General features: G+C 40.6%; 1 protein-coding gene across 8 annotated transcripts in view; it reads right to left on the bottom strand.

The window, feature by feature from the left end:
- Nucleotides 1-1540: 1540 nt before the first annotated feature.
- Nucleotides 1541-26263, bottom strand: part of TMEM232 (transmembrane protein 232) — a 263318-nt gene continuing 238595 nt past the window's right edge. For all 8 annotated transcript variants that reach the window (XM_027545464.1, XM_027545462.1, XM_027545463.1 and 5 more), the window contains 2 exons: nt 4171-4264; nt 1541-2181 (listed from right to left, as the gene is read on the bottom strand). In XM_027545464.1, coding sequence (XP_027401265.1) covers nt 4178-4264 — 87 coding nt within the window. In that variant the 3' untranslated portion in view covers nt 1541-2181; nt 4171-4177. The remainder of the gene's footprint in view (nt 2182-4170; nt 4265-26263) is intronic.

Here is a 26263-nt window from a genome sequence, read left to right as displayed (position 1 = left end):
GGTGATTGTGATAGGGCAGGATTTTATAAAATTCTTACAGGTAGCCATTGGATCTCCAGAATCCTTTCCCCACAATTTCCAGCCCAGTGACTCCATCTCTTTAGAACCCAGAGGAAAGATTAGAACTCTAAATGGCACTTAGAGCTCGGTAACGCTGAGCACAGTGCGGATAGCAGGGTCGTGGAAAACCGAGGCCTTCATCGGTAGCAGCGAGCAACCTCAGTGAGTGCGCGTGCTCAGCAGCGCAGTCGTGTCCGAGTCCTTATGACCCCGTGGACTGCAGCCCGCCAGGCTCCTCTGTCCGTGGGATTTCCCAGGCAAGAACACTGGAGTGGGCTGCCGTGCTCTCCTCCAGGGGTTCTTCCCGACGCAGGGACTGAGCCGTGTCTCGTGTACTGGCAGGCAGACTCTTTATTGCCAGTGCCGCCTGGGAAGCCCGAGAGACTTCTGGGGAGACAGCAAACGTCGGAGGAAGAGTTTCGATGGGACAGGATTCCGGGAAGAGGGCTGGCTGGCCTCCAGGGAAGGGACTGAAGAGATTTCTTCCTCACGTGAGAAAAGCAAAGCTTGATGAGAGTATTTGGAAAGGTGCCTTGGGAGATATTATTTCTAAGAACTTACATATTCTCTGTGTGAGGAGAGAAGGATGAGGAGCAACATAAGTTTGAATCCACTTTGAAGGAAATCAAAAGAGGAACACCCTTCCCCGCATCCATTTCTACCACACGTTACTGTTACCTTAAAGAATGATTTTATAAATTCACATAATGCAGGTCACAGACTTATGACCCATGTGTCAAATTTACCCCAAAGGAAAGTGATTTTTTTTTAATTGGCTGCCAACATTTTGAAATTTAGTAACTTATTTTTAAAAAGATTGAGGGCATCTTTTTTAAAGAACAGATGATCCTACAACATGTTGCAGAGTCCAGTGAGGTGGTGGCAAGTTTCTTAGATGGAGTAGATATTCTATAGTCAGTCACTAAATATGTGACCTTTCTGACCTGGAAGCCATTTGAGTTTGACATCCTGATAAAACATCTGTCTTTTGAGCATGACTAAGTCACTTGTGCAAAACTGTGGTAGGAAGAAGTGAAATGACATTTAGAAATGACTCCTGACGGGATGAATCCCTCCAGTTAGTGCTTCTAGGACCATGCAAGTCCATTCTCATAGCCTCACCTGGCAAAGTAAAATCACCATCACGCAGAAGGCTCCCGTAGTATCTCTTAGAGATTATGTTATCCTGATTGCATTCAAGCTCCCCAGGTGGCAGTAGTGGTAAAGAGCCTGCCTGACAGTGCAGGAGACATAAGAGACGTGGGTTCCATCCCTGGGTCGGGAAGATCCCCTACAGGAGGGCATGGCAACCTACTCCAGTATTCTTGCCTGGAGAATCCCATAGACAGAGGTGGCTGGCGGGCTATGGTCCATAGGGTTGCAGAGTCTGACACAAATGAAGCGACTTAATATGCATATAACACAAGCTTCTGACACGTGGTTTGACTTGGCATAGATTGACTATGAAATACAAACCCAAGCAGGAGCCTTACATGTTTTATTAGTGTTACAGTCATTATAGGAGTACTGATTGATGTTCATCCCATTTTAAGAAATAGTTCTTATTTGTGACTCATTAATAATTTGCATAATCATTATATGCAATATATGATTGTATGCAATAATCGTGTCTATCTAACTCTTCAGTGAATTTCAATACTCTGAGAATCATTATGTGTATGATCATGAGATAAGAGTCAATTAGCTCTAGCCACATTCTTGAAAACATTTAACTAGGAAAACACGTCACTCGAATGTGATCAAGTGCTAACTGTTCTTTTAGGACTAAGCTATGACTATTAAAGAACCTGCACCAGGATAAACTCCTTTCTAAGAAATAACATTTAATTAAGAACTTTTTTCCTAATCTGTAGCTTTCTTGGTCTCTTTCATGCAACGAATTCTGGCATATGGACCTCAGTTGCAGGGTCATTTTCTTTCCTAAGGAAACGTCTTAATCCTAGGAGGAAGCTCGTAAGGTTTGGTTTGCTTGTGTAGCTTCTCTTCTCTTCTCTTCATTATTTCTCTCAAGCGATTTTGCTCCTGTAACTCCTTATCTTTCCGTTCTTCAGCCTCACATATTGCGTCTTCTTCCTGCCGCATCTTTTGCTCTTCCTGCCACTGTTACAGAGAGAAGGTGTCGTTTACATATGATTTCCCATGAAAAAAGGCCTATCAGTTCACTCAGGTGTTCAGTCACCGCACTGCGGAGCAGCAGCAGCGTGCAAGGTACCTGCGTGTCTGCTCAGCAGTTCAGGATCTGTCCTGTGCCTTGCACATCAGGGACACTTGATAAAATTCAGCAGGCTCGGCAGGACACTTACCACGGCAGCTGTGTGCTTCGGTTTCTTGTCAGTTCTACGGACTCCACCTTCCCTCCCCTATTCACGTTTGTAATTTTAAGCCAAGAAATTGAGCAATTATGAAAAATTGACCAGAAAAGTATAGTCCAGAGATCTCGATTTGTATGTAGACTCAGTCATTTACTATCTTTAAACCTTGAACAATTAACTGAATCATAAAGCTACATTCTTCTTATTGGTAAATGTTTTACAGACTTGTTGTAAGGATTAAATTAACTACTGTAAGAGCATTTGTAAAGCTTGAGATATTAGTACAAAGCACTATAGTTATAGCTATTCAAAGGAAATGTATATTGATGAATACTTTTAAAAGATGTGATACTCGGAGAAACTTCGATAAACCCCTACAAGTTAGTACTACCAAACTACTATTTGATTAGGCCAGCCACAGATCAAACAATCTGGACCCTATCCATTCTCAAACATGTTTTCCAGAAAGGATGGCTTTGCCTGTCTATAGAAAAATTGATGGCAGTGAATGCTTAGATACTGCTTATACCCTTGGAAGGAAGAAAAGATGATGGCTCGTAGGAGGCATTTCCTAGCCTCCTCTCTATCACTCAAAACAGTGTCCTCTGCCTCTTTAGGTCAATGTGTTTAATCACAGAGTGGTTAAAGTCTTTTGACTCTTTCAAGGGTACAGAACGATAAGGCAAAAGATTTTTATTCTGTTATTAAAACTACACTATATGTATGTGTATATATACATTGGCAACCTGCTGTCTTCTGTAGTATAGTCCAGATAATTTAATTTAAGTGAATGGTAAAATTATAGGTGCTGCAATTGATGAGCTATTAGGAATTTTTGATAATGCCTTGTACATATGATATATTTGTTTAGCATAAATGTTATTAGTGAATAAAACAGCAATACTATAGCTCTCATTTTGTAATTCTAGGATATCATTCAGTTTCCAAACCCCAATACTTGTGGCTGTTGCTACAGTGGCTTCAGTATTGACTCTGTGAATAAATAACTATTTAGTGGGATCAGTATATGAAATAATCACTTATTCTTTCTCAAAATATCACTAATAAAAGGAATGTAAAAAATCAACCAGGGAATATAAACACAATCTGAGAAATAATATACAACTGGTGATAAAATTAATTTAAGCACATTCTACATAGTATTGAATCCTTATTATATTAAAAGAAAAAACAAAATATAAGTATTCTACTTATATAAGTAACTTATAAGTATATAAGTAACTCTACTCCTAAAAAGAAGCAGTCATAAATGATTTGGCAAGAAATCACTGATTATATATAGTTCAGTAGATTAAAACCTGTTCAGTGGCCTTGCCTTGTTACTGCTTGTTTAACTGATACCAAGAACAGAATGATTAAAGTCTTTCTAATACTTCAGGAGTAAAGAATGGTCACTGAAAAAACTGAGTCAAAAGATTTTTGTTCTTTCATTAAAAATACACTACAGAAGAAATCAGTGTTCAGTGTTCAACATCAGATTCCTATCACACACTCACAAAAATCGGTACTAACTCAGGAAACAGAATAAGGCTAGTATTTTATAAATGACAGAAAGCCAAACCTTCTGTACCCCAATGAAGGCACTGAAGTATATAGACAGTACAGTGAGATATAATTCAATTTGCAAATCTCAATCAAAACGCAATCTACTTTTGAGTTCCATGATCAGTGTTTCCATCTCAGAACTACACTTTCTGATTAAAAATGCCTTTAAAGAACAAAGCTTTTCCTGCTCCTTTAAGAAAATCAAACTTACGTGATGGTCAACGATTCTTGCCAACTCTCTGTCCGCCCTGGTGAAAAAATCTGGATATGGAAACAAAGGCGCTTCTGCCACAGAAGAATATTCCCTTCAAAAGAGCACAAGAACAGATCCAACGTCAGGTACAGACACTCTTCCTCCCGGGAGACACAGATGTGCAAATCTCCATTGTTAAGCATTTTGATTCTATATTGCTAACATGGAAGACTTAATCTGTAGAGAAAATTAAATGTTAGTTTTTAGTTTCTGTAAACCATTTGGGTTATTAAAACTGACAATTTTGAGGGTAAGGTATGGCATACAGAATGAGAACAAGAAGATAATAAAAAGGCAACCGCTCCTAGGAGATATAAATACTTTAGCTAGTCAGTAGTGAATGAGATATCCACTCCAGTGTTCTTGCCTGGAGAACCCAAGGGACGGGGGAGCCTGGTGGGCTGCCGTCTCTGGGGTCACACAGAGTCGGACACGACTGAAGTGACTCAGCAGCAGCAGCAGCAGCAGCAGTGAATGAGATGCTATGAAAGGCTTCAGGAAGCCTGAAGTAGACTGTGCCCACTGGGGAGATGAAAATGCCCATCCCTATACACAGCCCCATGACCCTGAAAGTTCTGGTGGAATTCTAAGCCTAAGAATTTGATCGTAGAGCTACCAAAAAAAAAAAAGCTATAACTTCAATATTTCTTTCAAGTCTTTGTATTACTAAGGGTAGAACTGTAGTAGAGTTTAGCAACAACTCAGTGGAAGTGCTGGCAGTACAAAGCTGGGCCCTCGACTGGTGGAGATTTCACATTAAACATTCCACATCATAATTATATTATTGAATTTATTATCAAAAAACTATTGTGAGTGCAGAAATATGTTATGCAACAAAATGGTGGTAGAGAATATGGTTTGGAAGGAGAGAAAGTAGGTTTAAAGGAGAAGCTCTTAGGAAAGGGTCTACGGAGAGATATAGCTGGTGAAAATTTCCATATTCAAAACGCCTGACCAGTTTTTAAGACTATAATGTCTAGTAAGCACTTTTTCAAGTTGTTGCCTCTACCCTTTGTGGCATCCTTCTCTCCTACCTGGGTTGCTTGATGCCGCACTAGACGTTTCTCAAATCCTTCCATTTATCTTCAGCTCCACTATTATTTTCCTTATCTAAGCAATTATGTCTTACCTGGATTAAGACCTCCTTGTTTATAATCTCTACATCCACCATGCCTTACTCTTTTTATTCTTGTCTCTATAAAGTAGCCAGAATTTTTTTTTCCAAAATACAAAATGGATCACGTCAATCCCTGACTTCAAACTCTTCAGTAAATCCCCAGTAGCTTTAGAACGAAGATTACATCTCTTGGGACTTCCTGGTGGTCCAGTGGCTAAGACTCGATGCCCCCAATGCAGGGGACCCGGGCTCAATCCCTGGTTGCGGAACTAGATCCCACATACCGCAACTAAAAATAAGATCCTGCATGCTGCAACGAAGACCTGGCACAGCAAAATAAAACTAATTTTATATTTTTTAAAGATTGTATTTCTTGTTGAAGAAGGCTGAAGCAGACTGTGCGTTTGTTTCAGTGGCTTGCATGGCTTCTCCAGACTTACTTCTCTCCCTTCTTGGCCGAGGTCCATGTGTTCCTAACACATGGGCTTTCTTTCAGTTGCTGCAATGTGCTCTGCTCCACCCGACTACTGTTCGCTTGTACATGCTGTCGCCCCTTTCTGCAAAGTCCTTTCCCTCCTCTTCCTCTCTGCTGCAGTGCTCAGTTCAGTTCAGTCGCTCAGTTGTGTCCGACTCTTTGTGACCCCATGGACTGCAGCACACCAAGCTTCCCTGTCCATCACCAACTCCCAGAGTCCACCCAAACCCATGTCCATTGAGTCAGTGATGCCATCCAACCATCTCATCCTCTGTTGTCCCCTTCTCCTCCTGCCCTCAATCTTTCCCAGCATCAGGGTCTTTTCCAGTGAGTCAGGTCTTCACATCAGGTGGCCAAAGTATTGGAGTTTCAGCTTCAGCATCAGTCCTTCCAAGGAACACTCAGGACTGATCTCCTTTAGCATGCACTGGTTGGATCTCCTTGCAGTCCAAGGGACTCTCAACAGTCTTCTCCAACACCACAGTTCAAAAGCATCAATTCTTCAGCGCTCAGCTTTCTTTATGGTCCAACTTTCACATCCATACATGACCACTGGAAAAACCATAGCCTTGACTAGACAGACCTTTGTTGGCAAAGTAATGTCTCTTCTTTTTAATATGCTGTCTAGGTTGGTCATAATTTTCCTTCCAAGGAGTAAGCATCTTTTAATTTCATGGCTGCAGTCACCATCTGCCATGATTTTGGAGCTCCAAAAAATAAAGTCTGCCCCTATTTCTCCATCTATTTGCCATGAAGAGATGGGACCAAATGTCATGATCTTAGTTTTCTGAATGTAGAGCTTTAAGCCAACTCTTTCATTCTCCTCTTTCACTTTCATCAAGAGGCTCTTTAGTTCTTCTTCACCTTCTGCCATAAGGGTGGTGTCATCTGCATATTTGAGGTTATTGATATTTCTCCCGGCAATCTTGATTCCAGCTTGTGCTTCATCCAGCCCAGTGTTTCTCATGATGTACTCTGCATATAAGTTAAATAAGCAGGGTGACAGTATACAGCCTTGACATACTTCTTTGCCTATTTGGAACCAGTCTGTTGTTCCATGTCCAGTTCCAACTGTTGCTTCCTGACCTGCATATAGGTTTCTCAAGAGGCACATCAGATGGTCTGATATTCCCATCTCTTTCAGAATTTTCCACAGTTTATAGTGATCCACACAGTCAAAGGCTTTGGCGTAGTCAATAAAACAGAAATAGATGTTTTTCTGGAACTCTCTTGCTTTTTCCACGATCCAGCAGATGTTGGCAATTTGACCTCTGGATCCTCTGCCTTTTCTAAATCCAGCTTGAACATCTGGAAGTTCACAGTTCATGTATTGCTGAAGCCAACTTGGAGAATTTTGAGCATTACTTTACCAGCATGTGAGATGAGTGCATTAACTAGCTGCAGTGCTAGTTAATGCTTACTTATCCTTCATCTTCTCAGTTCAAGCCCAGTAACCACAGCTGTCAATCCACCATGGGCCTCTCCTTCATCATACTGATCTCAGTTGTAACTTCACATTTATCTGTGTGCCTCTATGAGTTTTATTTTCTTGACTAAATATGAGCTGCATGATTGTGGACACTATTGCTTGCTAATCATTGTCTCCACAGTGCCCAACCCAGGCCATAAAGATGAGTCTACCACACAACACTCTATGTTGGCAGAACAGTGCCCAGTACAGCGAGAAGATGGCAATCTCAGGAGGTAAGGCATCAGAGTAGAGCTAATAACAGGGATTCATAGGAAGACAACTAATGTGACAGGTGACCAGGGAAAATATATGGAAACCTCTCCAAACTCATAAGATTCACAAGTATTGTGGAGCAGAAGAGCAGAGAGCTTCGCACTTCCTGTAGGATAGAGGTCCTCATCATTCTATTGAAATATTAAAGGAAAATGTGATTCTAGAATACTGGTGAGTTAGAGGGAACCTGGGGGCTGAGACCTGGGTTAACTATATATATCCAGTAAAATCTGGGCACTTCAGATATTCAAAGAATTGTGGTAAATGCTGTGAAGACATAAATGAGACAAAACTTTTTAAATCGTTAAATGTACTCAAGTAAGTTGCCTCAAATTCCTTCTTGGATTATAACAGTTTAAAGAGATGCATAACAATATAGGCAATGTTAGAAAGTCTTTAAAATGGGAAGATTAGATGAATAGGCTTGTGCATCTGTGGTTTCTAGTTACCTCAGTTGAATAGTTTGTACTGGAAAAGAAAAATGCATAAAAAACTATAATACAGCATGAGACAATACAATGCAAGTCAACATGAGAGATAAGAGAGATAAATATTCAATGATATAAACAGAAGAATCCAGTAAAATTGTTAAGAAACAGGTTCTGCACTCAGATCTCTAGGCAAATTTTCATCTTGCCACTTAGTATTATTTAATCACTGTTCCTCAGTGTCTCCATTTTTAACATAAAAAAATAGTGCCTTCTTTTTATGTATTATTAAGATTAAAATGGAATAATGCATAAAGCACCTATGACAGAGCAAATACTAAATATGTTTTGGCTATACCATTCTCTGGTAATGTCATTATCAGAAAAATTGAGGGGGCTAAGCCATGGTTTTTCAATGATACTGAAAGAGAAGAGAATAAAATAAGAGAAAAAGTAATGGAAGGTAAAACAATTAGTTCACTTCAGTTCAATCTCTCAGTTGTGTCCAACTCTTTGTGACTGCATGGACTGCAGCATGCCAGGCCTCCCTGTCCATCACCAACTCCTGGAGTTTACTCAAACTCATGTTCATTGAGTCAGTGATGCCATCCAGCCATCTCATCCTCTGTCGTTCCCTTCTCCTTCCACCTTCAATCTTTCCCAGCATCAGGGTCTTTTCAAATGAGTCAGCTCTTTGCATCAGGTGGCCAAAGCACTGGAGCTTCAGCTTCAGCATCAGTCCTTTCAAAGAATATTCAGAACTGATTTCCTTTATGACTGACAGGTTTTATCTCCTTGCAGTCCAAGGGACTCTCAAGAGACTTACCAACACCACAGTTCAAAAGCATCAATTCTTTGGTGCTCAGCTTTCTTTATGGTTCAACTCTCACGTCCATACATGACTACTAGAAAAACCATAGCCTTGACTACACAGACCTTTGTTAGCAAAGCAATGTCTCTGCTTTTTAATATGCTGTCTAGGTTGGACATAGCTTTTCTTCCAAGGAGCAAGCATCTTTTAGTTTCAAGGCTTCAGTCACCATCTGCAGTGGTTTTGGAACACCCCATAATAAAGTTTCTCACTGTTTCCATTGTTTCCCCATCTATTTGCCATGAAGTGATGGGACCAGGTGCCATGATCTTCATTTTTTGAATGTTGAGTTTTAAGCCAACTTTTTCACTCTCCTCTTTCACTTTCATCAAGAGGCTCTTTAATTCCTTTTCACTTTCTGCCATAAGGGTGGTGTCCTCTGCATATCTGAGGTTATTGATCTATCTCCTGGCAATCTTGATTCCAGCTTGTGCTACATCTAGCCCAGCATTTCACATAATGTACTCTGCATATAAGTTAAATAAGCAGGGTGACAATATACAGCTTTGAAGTACTCCTTTCCTATTTGGAACCAGTCCATTGTTCCATGTCCAGTTCTAGCTGTTGCTTCTTGGCCTGCATATAGGTTTATAGATGCAGGTCAGGTGGTCTGGTATTCCCATCTCTTCCAGAATTTCCCACAGTTTGTTGTGATCCACACAGTCAAATGTTTGGCATAGTCAGTGAAGCAGAAGCAGATGTTTTTCTGGAACTCTCTTGCTTTTTTTCCATGATCCGACAGACATCGGCAATTTGATCTCTGATTCCCCTGCCTTTTCTAAAACCAGGTTGAACATCTGGAAGTTCACGGTTCATGTACTGCTGAAGCCTGGCTTAGAGAATTTTGAGCATTACTTTACTAGCGTGTGAGATGAGTGCAATTGTATGGTGGTTTGAACATTCTTTGGCATTGCCTTTCTTTGGGATTCGAATGAAAACTGACCTTTTCCAGTCCTGTGGCCACTGCTGAGTTTTCCAATTTGCTGGCATATTGAGTGCAGCACTTTCACAGCATCATCTTTCAGGATTTGGAATAGCTCAACTGGAATTCCATCATCTCCACTAGCTTTGTTCGTAGTGATGCTTCCTCAGGCCCACTTGACTTCACATTCCAGGATGTCTGGCTCTAGGTGAGTGATCACACCATTGTGATTATCTGGGTGATGAAGATCACTTTTGTATAGTTCTTCTGTATATTCCTGCTACCTCTTAATATCTTCTGCTTCTGTTAGATTCAGAATGCTTCTGTCCTTTATTGTGCTCATCTTTGCATGAAATGTTTCCTTGGTATTCTAATTTTCTTTAAGATTATACAGTGGAAGTGACAAATAGATCCAAGTGATTAGATCTTGTGGACAGAGTGCCTGAAGAACTATGGACCGAAGTTCATAACATTGTACCGGCGGCTGTGATCAAAACCATCCCCAAGAAAAAGAATGCAAAATGGTGAAATGGTTGTCTGAGGAAGCCTTAGAAATAGCTGGGAAAAGAAGAAAAGTTAAAGCCAAAGGAGAAAAGGAAAGATATATCCATGTGAATGCAGAGTTCCAAAGAGTAGCAAGGAAAGATAAGAAAGCCTTCCACAGTGATCAATGCAACAAAATACAGGAAAACAATAGAATGGGAAAGACTAGAGGTCTCTTCAAGAAAATTAGAGATACCAAGGGAACATTTCATGCAAAGATGGGCTCAATAAAGGACAGAAAACAATTAAGATGAGGCTTAAATGAGATGCACACTTCAAATGTTTGGAATTTAATGGGAAGTACTGAAAACCCTATCTGGAAAGATGATGTCCTGAAATCCTAAGCTTGTCAAAACAAAGTGGAGTAAATTGGCAGTCTTAAAATTGGCATTTTCTCTGGTATACTTCATGACATCTGGTCCCATCACTTCATGGCAAATAGATGGGGAAACAATGGAAACAGTGACAGACTTTATTATTTTGGACTCCAAGATCACTGCAGATGATGACTGCAGCCATGAAATAAAAGACATTTGCTCCTTGGAAGTAAAGTTATGACCAACCTAGATATCATATTAAAAAGCAGAGACATTACTTTGTCAACAGAGGTCCATCTAGTCAAAGCTTTTGTTTTTCCAGTGGTCATATATGGAAGTGAGAGTTGGACTATAAAGAAAGCTGAGCACCGAAGAACTGATGCTTGTGTGATGTTGGCGAAGACTCTTGAGAGTCTCTTGGACATCAAGGAGATCCAACCAGTCCATCCTAAAGGAAATCAGTCCTGAATATTCATTGGAAGGACTGATGCTGTAGCTGAAACTCCAATACTTTGGCCACCTGATGTGAAGAACTGACCCATTTGAAAAGAGCCTGATGCTGGGAAAGACTGAGGGCAGGAGGAGAAGGGGATGACAGAGCATGAGATGGTTGGATAGCATCACTGACTCATAGGACTTGAGTTTGAGTAAACTCCAGGAGTTGGTGATGAACAGGGAGGCCTGGCATGCTGCGGTCCATGGGGTCCCAAAGAGTCGGACATGACTGAGTGACTGAACTGAACTGAACTGGTATACTTTATTTTCATTTTGATGTTCAGCCTGGATAATGATCTTCAAAAAAGGCATGGATATATGACCTTTCACTGATTCAAAACTTGTCCCAGTAATTCTATATTTTTTCTTTTTGGAAGTTGAAGGTTTCATTATTTGATTACTAGAATACTCTTTAACCCGTTCCTTCCTCAAAGACTTCCTCGGTTCCACTGCAGTTTCTTCTTTCTCTTTCAGCTTTATTGAGATATAACTGACATATAACATTGTATAAATTTAAGTTGTACCAGATAATTTAAGACAAATTATATTACAAAATGATTACCAAAATAAGGTTAATTAACACCTCCATTATTTCACATACCGAACTCTTTTGTATGTGGGTAATGAGAACATTTAAGATCTACTCTCTTGGCAAGGTTCAAGTATTTAATACAATATTGTTAACTACAGTCACCAATGTGCACCTTAGAGGCTCAGGACGGGGGCATGTTAAAATTGGACGTTTGTACCTTTGATTAACACGTCCCATCTCTCCCTTCCCCAACCCTCAACAAGCTCCTCTGTTTCTGTGAGTTCTGCTTTTAAGAGTACACATATAAATGGAGTGATACAGTGCTTGTCTTCCTCTGTCTGACTTATTTGACTAGGCGTAATATTCTCTAGGTCTATAAACCCTGCTGCAGATGGTAATATTTTATTTATTATTATTATTATTATTATTTTATTTATTTTTATGGCTGAGTGCTATTCTGTTATCCATTATTTTGCTGAAGTTCAGTTAGGTTGTTTTCATGTCTTGGCTATTGTAAGCGATACTGCAATAACCACGGGAGTGCAGATATCTTTTCAAGATGTTTATTTTGTTTCCTATGGATATATACCCAGAATTCGAACTGCTATTTACATGTTAGCTCTATTTTTCATTTTTGCAGACCCTCCATACTGCATTCCATAGTGGCTTCACCAATTTCCATTTCTACCAACAGTGCACAAAGGTTCCCCTTTCTTGACATCATTGCCAACACTTCTCTCTTTTGCTTTTTGATAATAACCATTCTAACAGGAGTGAGGTGATGGCTTATTGTGCTGATTATATGCATTTCCCTGATGATTAGCAATATTGAGCACTTTTTGTACCTGTCAGCTGTTGTATATCTTTGAAATTATGTCTATTCCAGCCCTTCACCATTTTATAATTTGATTATTTGAATCTTTGCTGTTGACATGTAAGAATTCCTTATGTATTTTGAACATTAACTCCTTATCACACAGACGGTTTGGGAATATTTAACCCTGTTCCGTAGGCTGCCTTTTCATATCTGTCTCTTTGCTGTGGAGAAGCTTTTTAGTTTCATGTACTCCTGCTTGTCGATTTTAGTGTCAACTTCATAAAATCATTGCTAAGACCAATGTCAAGATGCCTTTCCCTTATGCTTTCCTCTAGGAATTTTATAGTTTCAGTTCTTACATCTAAGACTTAAGTCCATTTCAGGTTAACTTTTTGTGAGTGGTATGAGATAGGAGAACAGACTGCATTCTTTTACAAGTGAATGTTCAGTTTTCCTAGCACCAATCATTGAAGACACTGTCTGCTCCCCAGTGAGTGTTCCTGGCTCCCTTGTCAAGCATCAGTCACCCACATACACATGAATCTGTTTCTGGCTCTTCACTCTGCTCCACTGGTCTGTGTGTCTGTTTTATGCCATCACCATGCTGTTTTGATTACTCTGATTACTGCCTGTTAGTTGCTCAGTCGTATCTGACTCTTTCCAACCCAACTGACTGTTGCCCACAAGGCTCTTCTGTCCATGGAATTCTCCAAGTGAGAATACTTGAGTGGGTTGTCATTTCCTTCTCCAGGGGAACTTCCCAACCCAGGGATTGAATCCAGGTCTCCTACATTATAGGCAGATTCTTTACTGTGTGAGCCACCAGGGAAGCTTGATTACTACAGCTTGATTATACATTTTGATATTGGGAATGTGATGCCTGCAGTTTCTTTCTTTCTTGGGACTGCTTGAACTAATTGAGGTCTTTTGGGGTTTTATACAAATTTTAGAATTGTTTTTTCTATTTATGTGAAAAATGTCATTGAAATTTTGATAGGGATTGCACTGAATGTATAGATCACGTTAGCTTGTGGGAACACTTTAACAATATTAAAATCTTCCGATTTATGAGCATAGAATATCTTTCAGTTTATTTGTATATCCAATTTCTTTCATCACTAAATTCAAGTGATGACAGCACGGAACTGTCATCTCCTTAGTTAAATTTATTCCTAAGTATTTTATTCTTTTTGACAGTATTATTAAAAGATTGCTTGCTTTATTTCTTATAAGTTAGATCATTGTCAGTGTCTAGAAAAGCAGCTGATTTTTATATGTTGATTTTTTTTTTTAATCCTGCAACTGTACTGAATTCATTTAACAGTTTTATCTTGGTGGGCTCTTTTGAGTTCTCTGTATGTAAAATCACATCATTTGCAAAACCATTAAAGTCTTTCTACTACTTGCTATCACTAGGAATTTCAGTACTATGTTAAGTATGAACAGTGAGGGGGGCAACTTTCTCTTATTTCTAATATCAAAGAGAAAACTTTCAGCTTTTCACCACTGAGTAAAATGTTAGCTGTGGGCATATTATTTATGTCTTTTGTTATGCTGAAGCATGTCCCTTCCATACCTAATTTGTTGAGCGTTTCTAATCATGAAGATGTAATATAATCACATCTACTGAAATAATATGGTTTTCATCTTTCATTCTATTAACATGGTGTATCACAGTTATTGATTTATATATTTTGAACCACACTTGCATTCAAGGGGTAAATCCCACATGATCATGGTGTGTGATCCTTCTAAAGTATCCATTTTTTGAAAATTTGTATTTTTAAATTAAAAAATTTATTGATATATTTGATGCACAATATTATATAATAGGTTATAATAGATTTATAATTTTAAAGGTTATACTCCATTTATAAATATTGATATTTCATTTATTAGATAATATATCCTTGCTACTTATTTTATACAAATTAGTTTATACCTCTTTATCCCCTATTCCTGTCCTGCTCCTCCCCTTCTTATGGTAATGACTAGTTCATTCTCTGTATCTGTAAGTCTCTTTCTGTTTTGTTATATACACTAGTTTATTGTATTTTTTAGATTCCACATATAAGTGATATCGTAAAGTATTTGTCTTCCTCTGTCTGACTTGTTTCACTTAGGATAAGATCCTCCAAGTCAATCCATATTGCAAATGGAAAAGTTTCATTCTTTTTATGGCTGAGTAGTGTTCCATTGTACATCTATACCACACTTTCTTTATCCATTCACCTGTTAATGAACATTTACTTTGCTTCCATATCCTGGCAATTGTAAATAACACTGCAACGAACATTGGGGTGCACATTTTTTAATTAGTGCTTTTTCTTGTTTGGATATGTACCTGGGAGTGGAACTGCTAGGGCATACGGGAGTTCCATTTTCAATTTTTTGAGAAATTTCCAGAGTTTTCCACAGTGGCTGCACCAGTTTACATCCTCAACAAAGGTGACAGCACTGTATGAGGGCCCTTTCCCCACACGCCTGCTCACACTTGTTATGTGACAGCACTGTATGAGGGCCCTTTCCCCACACGCCTGCTCACACTTGTTATGTGACAGCACTGTATGAGGGCCCTTTCCCCACACGCCTGCTCACACTTGTTATGTGACAGCACTGTATGAGGGCCCTTTCCCCACATGCCTGCTCACACTTGTTATGTGTAAGCAGTGTATGAGGGCCCTTTCCCCACATGCCTGCTCACACTTGTTATGTGTGTTCTTTTTGGAGAAAGCCATTCTGGAAAGGCTGAGGTGATATCTCATTGTCATTTCAATTTGCATTTTCCATATGATGAGTGATGTTCATCATCTTTTCATCTGCCTGTTGGTCATCTGCGTGTCCTATTTGTAAAAAACATCTACTCAGATCTTCTGCCCTTTTTAGAAACAGAGCTGTTTATTGTTTTTGATGTTGAGTTGCATGAGCTGTTTATAGATTCTGGATGTTAACCTGTTATTGGTCATACCATTTACAGATATTTTTCCCCATTTAGCAGGGGTTTTTTGTTTTGTTTTGTTGATGGTTGCCTTTTTTTGTGCAACAGCTATTAAATAGGTCATAGTTGTTTGTTTCTTTTACTATAGCAGAAAGAGCCTCCCAGAATGTCAAAACAGGTTAGCCTATGTATTGCCCTAGGAGTTTTTGGTCTTACATTTAGAACTTCAATTTTTACACTTAGGTGTTTAATCCATTTCGAGTTTATTTTTGTATGTAGTGTTAGAGAATGTCCTGCTGTCTTTCTTTTACATGTAGCTGTCCATCTATCCCAGCACTACTTTTTTTTTTTTTTTTTTAATTTCAAGGGGAAAAGCGCCAGGCGCGCTGCCCTCCCTGGGAAACCCACTGTCGCCTACTCCCAGACGGCCGCGATCACCAGCACAAAATGGCGACGATGAGAAAGGACCCAGCACTACTTTTTAAAGATACTTTATTGTATACCAATGCTCCTTGTTATAGATTAATCTACTATAAGTGTGTAAACATTTCTGGATTCTCTTCTGTTCCATTCAGCTGTGTGTCTGTTTTGGGGCCAGTACCATACTGATTTTCTTATGAGGCAAAGCTTCTTCTTTTCTCAAGATTGTTTTACCTTTGGGGTCTTTTGTGTTTCTGTATACATTTTAAAATTATTTGTTCTAGTTATGTGAAAAATGCCCTTAGTATTTTGATAGGGATTGCCCTGAATCTGTGGACTGCCCTGGGTAATTTGGCCATTGTAACAAGTTTCTTACAATCCAAGAACACGGTTTATCTTTCCATCGCTTTATGCTGTCTTCAGTTTCTATCATCGCCTTAAACAGTTTTCTGGCTATAGGTCTTTTACCTCGTTAGGTAGGTTTCCGTCTTGGTATTTTATTACTCTGATGCAATGGTAAATGGGATGGTTTCCTTAATTTCTCTGATGGTTGTTAGTGTATAGCAATGCATCATATTTCTGTGTATTAATTTTGTATTCTGCAACGTTTATCAAATTCACTGACGAGCTGTGGTGACTTCAGAATTTTCGATGTGTAGTATCATGTCATCTGCAAACAGTGATGGTTTCACTTTCAAATGTGGATTCCAATGTGGATTCCTTCTGTATCCTTTTTCCCTCCGGTTACTGTGGCTAGGGCTTATCTTTTGTGTATCTACTGAAGGTTTTTGCTTTGTGGTTACCATGGGACTTGCATAAAGCATATCATTACTATAATAATCTATTATAATAATCTATAATATCTATTATTATTATAATAACCTTACCTCAATTGCATACAAAAATTGGCTCTTAAATAGAACTGTCCATTAATACTCCAGGAGCATTTTTCCCCAATTCCATTTTAATCCATTCTTAGGAAACATAAATCATTTTTTTAGGAAACATGGATCATTCTGGAAACTGAATGTATCATGTCCTCAGAGATACATTTAAACATAATTTTCATACTCACAACCCAACTTCGTCATATTAAATCTATCATACATCTTTAAAGCAGGAGGTTTAAAAGTAGTTTTCTGGGCACATGAATGAAAAAATTTTAACTCAATGTTAATTTTTCATTTTGGAAGAGTGATTGTTTCAAGTAGCAAATTGCATCTGAGTATGCTTGCACCATTATTTTTATTTTCTTTCACTATAATTACCTTGCCCAAATAACAGAGCCTCAAGATCACAGCTTCCTAGAAGGGACAGGATTTAAAGCACAGATATTTACAAGAAAGTTTTCCAAAATTAAAAGAAAAAAAAAAACAACTAACATCAAATAAATCTCCTTGGCTACTTTTAAAAAGTAGGTTAGTAAAGAAAGAGCTTGTTTTCAACTTGACTATAACCATTACTTGGGCCCACATTAAAAATATTTGGAACCTATTGAATTGCTATTGCTTTGTAGTTCCTGAATTTTAAAATACCCCATGGATATTGTCTGCTCAGTGAGAGTTAAAAAATTGTTCTGCTCTCACCCATCCAACACCTTCATCCTGGGTAGTGATCCTGTTTCTTCCAGGCATGAAGAACTGCCAGTCAGTGAAGGCTCCAGGGTCTAGGCTTCTGCCATTCCCAGTGATATCGTCTGTCTCAGACATCAGACTCTACCATTTCAGTCTCACTTTCCCTCGTCAGCCAGACTATTGATCTAGTGGGTCCCCTACACACTGCACGCTGGGAAGTTTTAGGTGTCACTTTCACACTGAACAGAGATTACAGTGCGACTGAGGAGCTCAAAGTCATGGATTGTTCACTTCTTTTCAGTCCATTGAGTGAAAACGGACGTGTACACTAAAACAGTTCTTCCTGCATTTCCAGATACAGTATTTGGTAGGATATTGAGCCATGGACGGCCCACTGGTACCCCAGCGTTGTGGAACCATCTTCTATTTCAACTTGTCTACAATCTCCTAAATATTTGGTAGGATACTGAGCCACGGATGGCCCACTTGTACCCCAGCGTTGTGGAACCATCTTCTATTTCAACTTGTCTACAATCTCCTACATCAATTTAGTCACTAGAGCCTGGAGTCTGGTCATTAATCTAGTTTTAAACACTTAATCTGTGTGGTTATCACAACAGGATTGTGATGTGATTGAAAGTTGCCAAAAGACATAGCAAAACAAGATTAAAATTCTTTAAGGACAGCTTATGGAAACTTATTGAGTTGATTTCACAAGAAGCAGGGGAAAGCACAACATGCCCCAAGGCAGAGGGAGATTCCAGAAAACTTTAAAACCAATCTGGAAGGATGAGTATGAGTTAGTGTAGTGTGATTTAGAATAAAGTTTCCTAAAACTTAACTGAGTCTCAAAGAGCCCTTTCAGGGACATAGGTTGGATGGAGAATTAGTGAGGACTTCAGTTTTGAACATGTTACATTTAAGTGTCTTCTTACACCAGCTGGAACCTGGTATGCTCCCATCACAGTCATCCTAGGAATACTCCTGACCACTGGTCTCTGTTAGGGCCAGTGTTTTCTGAATTCATTGTTGTCTGTTTCTTACCCTTGATTTATCCCTTTATTTGGGAGGAGACTCTTAAGAAGATGATGATTAAAAGGTAATATGAAAATGCATTTATTCTACCCTTATATTTAATAATGTAACCTCATGGACTGTAGCCTGCCAAACTCCTCTGTCCAGGAAATTCTTGCCAGAATACTGGAGTGGGTAGCCTTTCCCTTCTCCAGGGGATCTTCCCAACCCAGGGATCGAACCCAGGTCTCCCGCATTGCAGGCAGATTCTTTAACATCTGAGCCACCAGGGAAGCCCATATATTTAATAAGTTGAGGCAGGGATAAATTCATGTCATTTGTTATTTGAACTCTACCCAAACTAAATAACAGCATGCAGTTAGATAAAGTTTTATATGAAATCTTATCTGTTTCCAAACATTATAAACCAAATATATTTAAATACCAACAGATACTTATCATTCTAGAGTAGGTATCGTTGTCCCTCAGTGCACTGGGGGAACTGCTCTGCTGCCTTCTAGGTTCTGAGGCTGGCTTTCATGGCATCTGATGCCATCCAGATTCCCAGGCATTTGTGTAGACTGTTTATTCTTTCTGAAACTGTATGATGTATTTATTGCCAATTTTCTCAATAGACAAATGCTGAAATCAGAACTAACAAAACAAATGTTTACTTCTTGCTTCCATAAACTCTGATATAATTCATTAGGAATTCTCCATCTGGTGACCTGGGAACTCAGGGTCTTTCCGTCGTGTAATGCCACCATTTCAATACGTGGCTTTCAAGTTCACTTTGACAGAGACAGACTTGAGAGGAAAGACGCTAGTTTTTAACTGCTTTGGCAATTAAATTAAATCGTGTCACTTCTGCTCATGGTACTCAGCAAAAAACAAGTCATTCAAACCCAGGGTTTCTAAATTTCGACCATACTGACATGTGGACTAGATACATTATTCTGCTGGGCTGGGGTGGGGGGAGGCCGTGGGGGGTGGTTGTCTTACACATTGTGGGATATTTAGCAACATGTCTGGCTTTGTCCACTAGATAGTGGTGACACCCTCGACTGTGACAAATGTCTGTTAGCACTGCCAGGGTCTCCTGGGAGGCAGAATCACTCCTGGTTAAGAATTACTACTCATCTAACTGCAAGAAAGTCTTCTGGGAAAAATAAAGAAGCACATGAAATGTTTTATGACTGCTAATGGTTCTCTCTATCACAGGAAGTTTTAAGCTTCCTTTTTCCCTAGTTTTTCAATGTTCACAAAGAGTGTGACAGATTCTCAAGAAGGTCCCCAGTAGTCCCCACCTCCTAGCACTCATGCCCCATGTATATCTCTCCTGAGGATGCAGCTGATGCAATGACTTGTTTCTAAGCAACAGAATATGACAAAGGTAATGGGTATCACTCCTATGATTAGATGTGATTTTTGTCTTACTGGAAAATTCTCTTTTGCCTTCTTGGCATTTATGCTTTGGCAAATCATGTTGCCATATTGCAGAGGTCTACAAGACAAGAGCTAAGGATGGGCTGTATCCAGAAGGCTGCAAGTTGTTGAGATGCTAGTCTCGTAACCACAAGGAATTAAATCCTGCCTAATTTGTGAGTAATCTTAGAAGATGAGCCTTCCCTGCTTTGCCTGCAGATGAGACCCTAGTTTTGACCAACACTTTGATTGCAGCCTTGTGAGAGATTCTGAAACAGTAGGCCCAACTAAGTTATTAATATGTTTGGATTCTTGACCCAATGAAACTGTAAGATAATGTATAGTTTTGTTTTGTTTTCTTTTTTTTTAAATTTAATTTAATTTTTTTAACTTTCTAATATTGTATTGGTATATATCAAAATGAATCCTCCACAGGTATACATGTGTTCCCTATCCTGAGCCCTTCTCACTCCTCCCTCCCCATACCATCCCTCTGGGTTGTCCCAGTGCACCAGCCCCAAGCATCCAGTATCGTGCATCGAACCTGGACTGGCAACTCGTTTCATATATGATATTATGCATGTGTCAATGCCATTCTCCCAAATCTCCCCACCCTCTCCTGTTTTGTTTTCTTCATAGTCATTTATTACAGAGCAATGGTAACTAACGGGCTTCCCGGGTGGTGCTAGCAGTAAGGAATCTGCCTGACAATGCAGGGGACATAAGAGACACTGGTATGATCCCTGGGTCAGGAAGATCTCTTGGAGGAGGAAATGGCAAGATGGCTGAGTGGGTACTCAGACATTCTTGCCTGGGAAATCCCATGAACAGAAGCCTGGAGGGCTACAGTCCACGGGTCGCGGAGTCGGGCACGCTGAGCACCAGCGGTAACTAACACAGGCTCCCCAGGTGGCGCTGGTGGTGAAGAGCCCACCTGCCAGTGCAGGAGACAAGAGAGGGGCAGGCTCTACCCCTGCGTCAGGAAGATCCGCTTGGAGGACGTGGCAGCCACTCCAGTATTCTTGCACGGAATCCCATGGACAGAAGTCTGGTGGGCTATAGTGCATAGGGTTGCAGAGGGTCGGACATGACTTAAGCGACTTAGCATGCGAGCAATGATAACTAATACAAAATGCCTTATGGTAAGTCTTTTCAAATTTATTTTTTGAGCACTATTTGGGCCACCTAAATGTATAAATGTGGGTTTAATTTTTCAAATTTCATTGATAAATAACTCCCCTTTGTCTTCTTTATATCTCCTCCATGCTCAGGACTCCCTTTATTCAAATGTTAGACCTCCTGAATTGTGTCTTTAATTTTATCTTTTTGTTCCCATTTTTCCTTTGTCTTTATTATACTTTCTAGAGATCCCATAAACTTTATCTTCCAAACCTTCTGTTGAATTTTTAGCTTCCATTATTACATTTTTAATTTCTGAGAATAGTTTCTTTCTCACACTGCTCTTTTTCTATAGCCTCCCTTTTTCATGGATGAAAACATTTTCATTTATTTCTCAGAAGATAATTATTATAGATAAAAAAAAATTCCTTCTATCATTTTGCACTGTTTCAGTATTCTTTGAGTTTTATTTCTTTACGTTTTATTTTTACATTATTTTTTTACATTTATTTCATTCCGTGTCTATTATACTGGAGTTTGTTTTTCAAATATTTGGTTTATCCTATATATCTGTCATATTTTAACAGCTTTATTGAGGTATAAATAGCAAATAATAAGGTATGTGTGCTGTGTGTGTGCTAAGTCACTTCAGTTGTGTCTGACTTTTTGCAACCCCATGGACTCTAGCCCGCCAGGCTCCTCTGTCCACGGTGATTCTCCAGGAAAGAATACTGGGGTGGGTTGCCATTTCCTTCTCCAAAATAATTTAATACACTATGATATATATATTATGCTCATGGAACCATCACTATTTTTGAGAAAATTAACCATCATTCCCCAAATAGTCTTCATGCCCCTTCTCAATTATTCATGACAAAAGGCAAAAGAGTAAAAAGGCAAGGGGAAGCCATGGATGGGTTGTTGGGGCTTATTAATTAATGGGCCTCATCATGGAGAGATTGGGAAGTGATTATATTAATGATGTTACTGAATAACACAGTACCCCTAAACAAGCAGCTTAAAGCAACAAACACCCATCATTTCCGTTTTTCTAGGTCAGGGATTTGGGCCTGGCCTTTGGCTCAGGGTCTCTCAACGGGCCGCTGATCAAGACGCTGGCAGAGTCTGCAGAAAGTTCCTGCAGGGGGAGGGTCCAAGCAGATTCTGGTGAGGGTGGGTGAGCCCCAGGCCTCTCTGCTGTTGCCTACTTGACATTCAAGACGCGCACTGGGAAAACGCAGTAGTTCATTCCCCTCAGGGTTGCTGAGCGTGAGAGAAAGTCTCTGAGACAGAAGCCCCTGTCCTTTGTAACCTAATCTTGGAAATGACATCTCCTTACTTCTGCCGTACTCTGTTCGTTGCAAGTGCATCACTAAGTCCAGTCCACACTCAAGAAAAAAGAAGCAGGCACACTCACGGGCTCCGACGCGGGGGCTGGCCGCCACTGCGGCTGCGTGGGACTGCGGAGGCCGGGTCCGCACCTCGGCGGCCGGCAGGAAGCCGAAGGTCAGTTTGCGGGTTCCAGGCACGTGAACCGGAAGCCTCTGGAGGGCTGCTGTTCTGCCTTGCGCGCTAGGTGACCCTGGATTAAAATTACCATGAGGGAAAATACGAGGAGGCAGGAGACAAGAGGCGTAGAAGGACTCAGAGCAGGCGATGGCACCCCACTCCAGTACTCTTGCCTGGAAAATCCCATGGACGGAGGAGCCTCGTGGGCTGCAGTCCATGGGGTCACTAACAGTCGGGCCCGACTGAGCGACTTCACTTTCACTTTTCACTTTCATGCACTGGAGAAGGAAATGGCAACCCACTCCAGTGTTCTTGCCTGGAGAATCCCAGGGACGGGGGAGCCTGGTGGGCTGTGGTCTATGGGGTCGCACAGAGTCAGACACGACTGAAGCGACTTAGCAGCAGCAGCAGCGGCAGAAGGACTCGAGTGAACCTCCTCTCAGGAAAACGCCAACCTCACGACTAACTTTTGAGGAGCCACTGACAACTAAAAAAAAAAGAAAGACTCAAAACTACCTAAAAAGGCATTCTACGCCCAAGGAGAAGCCCCGATGAGTCAGAGGAGCGCTCTGAGCCCCACGTCAGGCCCCTCAGCCTGGCATCTGACGTCAGAAGGAGGAGGAGCCCCCGAGCGTCTGGCTTTGAAGGCCACGGGGCTCCAGCGGGAGCTCCAGGGATTGGGGGACAGAGACTCCACTCTGGGGGAGCGCACAGATGTTACACACGCCGAGACCCAGGGCAAAGCACTGGGACTCCTGAGGAGTCATGGCTGAGCCGACCGCAGAGCTCGGGGGTTTCTCCAGGGGAGGCAGGCGTTCGCGGTGGCTCACTGCAGAGGCAAGGAGACCAGTGACGAGGCTCCCAAAGCATTCACCTGCGTGATCATGAGGTCACCACTTGGGCCCCACCCAAAGCCTGCAAGCTCCAGTGCTGGGATGCCTCAGGCCGAACAATGAACAGGGTGGAACCACAGCCCCATCTATCAGCAGACATGAAGCTGTCCTGACCCCACAGCCACCTATAAACACCTCGCTTGACATGGCCTGCCAGCAAAGGTATGCTCTCGTGCCTCTGCACATCCATCAGTAAGTGGGCAGCCACTAGTCCCTCCCGCCAGGACGCCTGCACAAGCCTCTGGACCAGCTTCACACACCAGGGGGCAGACCCTGGAAACAAGAACTGCAGTTCCCTGTGGAGTGGAGACCACAAACAAAGAAAGTTACACAAAAGGATGGCAGAGAAATATGTTCCAGATGAAGGACGAAGGCGGAACCCCCAAAGAACAGCTAAGTGAAGTGGAGATGAACAGTCTATCTGAAGAAGAATTCAGAGTAATAATACTGAAGATGATCCAAGATCTTGGAAAAATAATAGAGGCACAGACTAAGAGGATACAAGAAATGTCAAAGTCCCTGGTTCAATCCCAGGTTTTAGCAGCTGTGTTTGGGTATCTCTGGTGGCTCAGATAGTAAAGAACCTACCTGCAATGCAGGAGACCTGGGTTCCATCCCTGGGTTGGGAAGATCCCCTGGAGAAGGGAATGGCTACCCACTCCAGTATTCTTGGCTAGGAAATCTCATGCATGGAGAAGCCTGGAGGGCTAGTCTATGGGGTCACAAAGAGTTGGACACGACTGAGTGACTCACACACACAGAAGCTTTAAAGAACAAACAGAGATAAACAATAACTGAAATGAAAAATACACTAGAAGAAATCAATAGCAGAATAAATGAAGCAGAAGAACAAATAAGTGAGCTGAAAATAGATTGATAGAAATCACTGCTGCAGGACACAATAAAGAAAGAAGAATGAAAAGGAATGAGGACAGTCTAAGAGACCTCTGGGACAACATTAAACTCACCAGCATTTGCATTATAAGGGTCCCAGAAAGAGGCAAGAGAGAGAAAGAACCTAAGAAAATATTTGAAGAGCTACTAGAGGAAAAGCTTCCTAACATGGGAAGGGAAACACCTGCAAGTCTGGGATGCGTGAGAGTGCCATACTGGATAAACCCAACACACCTGTTAATCAAACAGACACATGTTATCAGATTGACAAAAATTAAAAACAAAGGCAAAGCATTAAGTAACATACAAGGGAATCTCCATAAGGTTATCAACTGATTTTCAACAGAAACTCTGCAGGCCAGAAGGGTGTGGCACAATATATATTTCAAGTGATGAAAGGGGAAAACCTATAACCATGAATACACCTACCCAGCAAGGTTCTCATTCATATTTGATGGAGAAATCAAAAGCTTTACAGACAAGCAAAAGCTAAGAAAAATCGGCAGCACCCAACCAGCTCTACAAGAAATCCTAAAGGAACTTCTTTAGGTGGAAAAGAAAAGGCCACGACTAGAAACAGGAAAATTAAAAGTGATAAAGGAAACAGAAAGTAAAGTTGGGAAATCATTCAGAAACAAATATGATACCATATTTAGCATACAGTGAAGTAAGAGAGAAGGACAAATATCTAAAGAAATGACACAAACTTATTTACAAAATAGAAACAGACTCACAGATTTCAAAAACAACCTTATGGTCATGAAAGGGGAAAGATGGTGCAGAGGGAAAAATTAGGAGGTTGGGATTAGCATATACACATTACTATATAAAGTATATATTCAATAAAGATCTACTGTATAGCTCAGGGAACTCTACATAATACTCTGTAATAACCTAAATGGGAAAATAATCTGAAAAAGAATGGATATGTATACATGCATAACCGAATCACTTCACTGTACACACAAAACTAACACAGCATTGTAAATCAACTACAACATAAAAATTAAATTTATAAAAACAGTAAAAAAAAAAAAGGGGGGGGGGAGTATACAAGGGCATAAACATCAAGAAGCAGGGACCACTGGAGGCTTTTTAGGCTCTGTCTAGCACAACAGTAAAGTCATTTCCTTGGGGAACCCCCAGATATCTATAGGCCTTTTCCTTAGTATCAGACAGGGACATAGCCCAGACTCCTACCTGAGGTGTCATTCTGGCTCCTAGAGAGAGAAAGGAGATAACAGGTGGAAAATAAGGACTCTGAATTTCACCGTTCTGTGTGAAGACATTACCTTCATTCATTACAACATCCTTGCAGTCTTTGAAGGTCTTTAAGCGGTGAAATAGTATGATCAAAATTCTGTTTCAAAGGTATTACTCTGACAATTGTGCAGACTGAACAAGAAATACTTAATGATGTGGGACTATTTCAATAGGTATTGAAACAGAATAGTCAGAGAATATCAAAGACTGGAAGAGGTGTCTTACCAGAGGAGCAATTGATTTCCATAGCAACATACAGATATGGGGATGGGCTAATGGGGACATATAAGATAATATATTTTTTCCCTCACTTTTCTACCTCTGAATGACTCAACCGTTGCTGGTTAGAAAAGATAATAGGATAGGACTTTAGGCTTGAGGCTAAACTACTGAAAGTGAGAGGCGCTCAGTTGTGTCCGACTGTGACCCCATGGACTATACAGTCCGTGGAATTCTCCAGGCCAGAATACTGGAGTGGGTAGCCTTTCCCTTTTCCAGGGGATCTTCCCAACCCAAGGATAGAACCCAGGTCTCCTGCATTGCAGGCAGATTCTTTACTACCTGAGCCACAAGGGAAGCCTATTCTATTCTAGTTCTCAACTATGGTTTCTTAACATGCTGGCATGTTTACATAATTGTGAGGTATATTACAAATAATTTGTTCTTCAGTCAGTTCAGTTGATCAATTGTGTCTGACTCTTTGTGACCCCAGGGACTGCAGCACACCATGCCTCCTTGTCC

The sequence above is a fragment of the Bos indicus x Bos taurus genome, chromosome 7 (assembly GCF_003369695.1).
Source record: "Bos indicus x Bos taurus breed Angus x Brahman F1 hybrid chromosome 7, Bos_hybrid_MaternalHap_v2.0, whole genome shotgun sequence".
Taxonomy (NCBI): Eukaryota; Metazoa; Chordata; class Mammalia; order Artiodactyla; family Bovidae; genus Bos; species Bos indicus x Bos taurus.
This window is presented reverse-complemented; position numbering and strand designations above follow the sequence as displayed.